Source organism: Sinocyclocheilus anshuiensis, unplaced genomic scaffold (genome assembly GCF_001515605.1).
Source record: "Sinocyclocheilus anshuiensis isolate Anshui unplaced genomic scaffold, SAMN03320099.WGS_v1.1 scaffold1877, whole genome shotgun sequence".
NCBI lineage: Eukaryota > Metazoa > Chordata > Actinopteri > Cypriniformes > Cyprinidae > Sinocyclocheilus > Sinocyclocheilus anshuiensis.
The window spans coordinates 136,072-139,690 of NW_015540967.1; the positions used below are offsets into that span (position 1 = coordinate 136,072).

At 35.0% G+C, this 3,619-nt stretch overlaps 1 protein-coding gene across 1 annotated transcript in view; it reads right to left on the reverse strand.

Moving 5' to 3' along the window:
• Positions 1-3,619, reverse strand: part of LOC107690065 (sorting nexin-29-like) — a 111,541-nt gene that overhangs the window by 82,639 nt on the left and 25,283 nt on the right. Inside the window, exon 12 of the mRNA XM_016488307.1 lies at positions 906-969. Coding sequence (XP_016343793.1) covers positions 906-969 — 64 coding nt within the window. The remainder of the gene's footprint in view (positions 1-905; positions 970-3,619) is intronic.

Consider the following 3,619-nt stretch of genomic DNA (forward strand, 5'->3'; position numbering starts at 1 on the left):
GTGTTTTTTGAACATTAAAGCATGTCAACATATTCTGTTACACCAAATACACAAAATAATGATCTTTAAAAAAGCATCATATGACCCCTTTAAGGAGTGTATATTTAGACAATGCGAGTAATCTTCTATTTGTGGTTTGCAATTTTTTGTATTGCTGTAAACAAAAATTGGCTGAATATAGTTGAAAACCCAGATATACACAATAACGTTAAAATATCAGCTCACCAACCCTGCATTTATTTTATTAAAAAATACAGAAAAAAACAGAAATATTATAAAATGTTATTACAGAAATCATTCTAATATGCTAACATTCAGCTCAAAAAACATTTCTTATTATTATTAGTTAAAAACAGTTGTACTGCTTAATATTTTTGTGGAAACTGTGATACCTTTTTCAGCATTCTCTCATGAACAGAAAATTCAAAAGAACAGCATTTATTTGAAATAGTACAGATACTTTTTAATTGTACTTACAGATTACTCTTACTTTTAATCAATTCAACGTATTTTTGCTTAAAAACTTACTTAAAAAAAAAACCTTACTGACCCCAAACATTTAAAAAATAGTGTTGGTTTTGTTACATCACCAATACGTATTACATACAAATATTGATATCAACTAATTAAAAGTAAACTTAAATTAATAAAATACATGAATAATTATTATTATAGCAGTTTTTAGTGCAAAGATTTGAATAACCGTTATGTTGGATACCTAAGCCAACACCAAGGAAGGATAGGCCACAATCATCAGAACGAATTTCTGACAATTGTTAAAATCATTCCGACCTAAAAGAATTCTTTAATAACAGATTTCCACACAAATTCGTTAGGATCGTATTTCATGAATGAACAAAAAATCCGTAAGTCCATAATGATCACTGCAATCAGTAAAATCTTACGTGTTCTGCTCAGTGAGTTCATCTTTTCTGTTCATCATGGCCACAATGGCTTGCCGCAGTTCAGCTAAGGAGAAAAAAAAAATCAATGTTATAAAGGTATCAAAACCTACTCAAAATGAACAATGGCTTTTGTCCTCACCCGATTCTGAAAAAAAAACATGACTTCTGAACAATAAGACTCAATATCTGAGTGGGATTTAATGTCCCACACCTGTCTTCATTCTTTCAATAAGGGTTACTGTTTTATACCGCTGACATTTTCATTTGTGTAGCACCACAGAACTAATAAAGAGAACTATGCAGGGCTTAAAATACCAGCTCGACATTAATTTCTTTAAAATGAAGGTGACGTGAAAGGGTAAGGCATTTATAACACAGCCGTAAGGGAAGCCTCTGCAGATTTTGTCTCAAAACACATTAGCCTGTGAATAATCCGAGTGAAACATAAAGCTCTGACTGGGAAGCATTATTATAGCACTTCAAAACACTATGGAAAAAACGGCAACACTTGGTACACTCTTAGAAAAAAGGGTTCTTTGGGGTTCTATATAGAAGCCTATGGTTCTTTACTCAACTCCAAAGAACCCTTTATGCCAAAAAGGTTCTATATAAGGAGAAAGAACCCTTTTTGGCAAAAAAGGGTTCTTTGGGCTAAACCATGCTTCATGTATGTTTACACATTAGGCTATTTAAAATTATTATACTACATTGTATTTGTGTTTTTATTTCAATTTTACTTTGACACACCTTTATTCCGAAGAAATAAACTTAAAAATTTACATCTGCACTTTCAAGTTTAATAGAAAATAATTGCCACGTGATCCTGTACACTGAAAAAATGCCTAACATCTAAATTAACTGGTTTTACTTAAGTCTACTATCACTGAAGCAAACTATTAATTTATACCAACAAACTGATCAGGTAGAAATACATGTGTACTAGCAGTGTATAGCAATCTGGACAGTTTTATCTATTTATTAATAGGTACACGCTATAGTCTGCTATTTAATCAGCACAAAAACATGATTGCAAGTTAGTTATCATGCCATGTAAGATGCCAAGCAACATGCTCATATCGTATGGAGTTTCAGTGTTTCATTTAGATCCTAAAAGGCTATTCTTATAACTCGTCCCTCCAAACAGATGCATAAAATTATCTTTGACATAAACGGCAAACAACTTGAATGTGTATCTATGCGCTGATCAGTTTTGTCCCGTCTGCACTGCCTCTCGCGTATGGAAGGCCAAGAGAGCCAAAAACACGTGAATTTTAACGCGTCTACAATGCGTTAAACACGCGTATTTCACGCGTAAACAACGCGTATTAAACGCGTGTCGTTTACGCGTGAAAAATCACCGCGTTAAATACGTGTATTCAACGTGTTAAATACGCTTGAAAAACGTGTTAAATACTCGTTAAAAATCCGTTTGAATGGGTCAGTGTCATTGGCTGCTGATGACTTGGGTCAAACCAGTTCTGTGAGCTTAGGGGGTGTACCATTCATAGACTAGGCAACCACCATTTAACATGCAATAGATCAGCTTATTCAGCCTAATTATTTTTTTTTTCTTTTCTTTTTTTTTTTTGTATAGCCTATAGAAATGCAGTTTTATGAAAAACTAATTTTTCACCACTCAAGCCTTTTTGTAAATAAACACATTAGTGGACATTCTAGCTTTGTGATCAAACTTAAAGGGTTAGTTCACCCAAAAATGAAAATTAGCCTGTGTTTTTACTCACCATCAAAGCATCCTAGGTGCATATGACTTTCTTCCCCAACATGTGTATTTGTGGTGATACCATGAAGTAGGGATGGCGATATCTTATCGTTTGCGATAAAAATTCTCCACACGATAAGAATTTGTCTTCCCGCGATAATAACTATAAAGTCTAGTTGTTGACATATTTCTGTGTACGAGTGTGTGTGGAGTGACGTGAAGGAAGGCGGACGTGAAATTGAGCAGCTCCTTCTACAATCTGGAACAGGTTTGGATAGGGCTGTACAGTGCGACAAAAATCGGTCTGAGCCTTGAGTAAATGTACTACAGTAGCACGTGTGCGACACAGTTTTACATGTGAATGAGTCGTTTACAAACCTGTTGTCCAACAAAGATATTTTAATTTATTGACATGCTTTTTCTCCATATTAACTTCATAACATAGTCGAGTGTTTGAAATAACTTATTTTTGTGATCAGACGTGGTTTCGTATCACAGAATAAGGCAGAAAACATACTATTTTATGGTATTATATACAGTGATAAATGCTATGTCGGTTAGCATTGCATTATAAATATACTATAAAAATACCCAAGATTGCTTGAAGAACACAGATACCATAAATTTTGTGCAATCGCATGTTTATTGTCTTCAGGTTTCCTCAGTTAAAATTTCTTTATCTGCGTCAAGGAAACGCTATAGTGCGGTCGGTTCATAAGCAGTGTTGCCAAGTCTTTCCCGCGGAATTGGGCTACTTAATACTGTTGCCGCGGGTTGTTGTTCATGTCCGCGGGTTGAAGCGACCCCAATAACGTGATATTTAGTCTCTGGAATGTGAATTTTACTTGAAGATCCCCGCCGAAAAACGTGTATTTTACCCCCGGAATGCGATTTTTACAGGGGAACCCTCCTCGAAAAGCGATTGGACTAGTTTTATTGCGAAAACCTGGCAACCCTCTTCATAGGCGCCACCTGCTGTCAGAGAGTGCGTCTC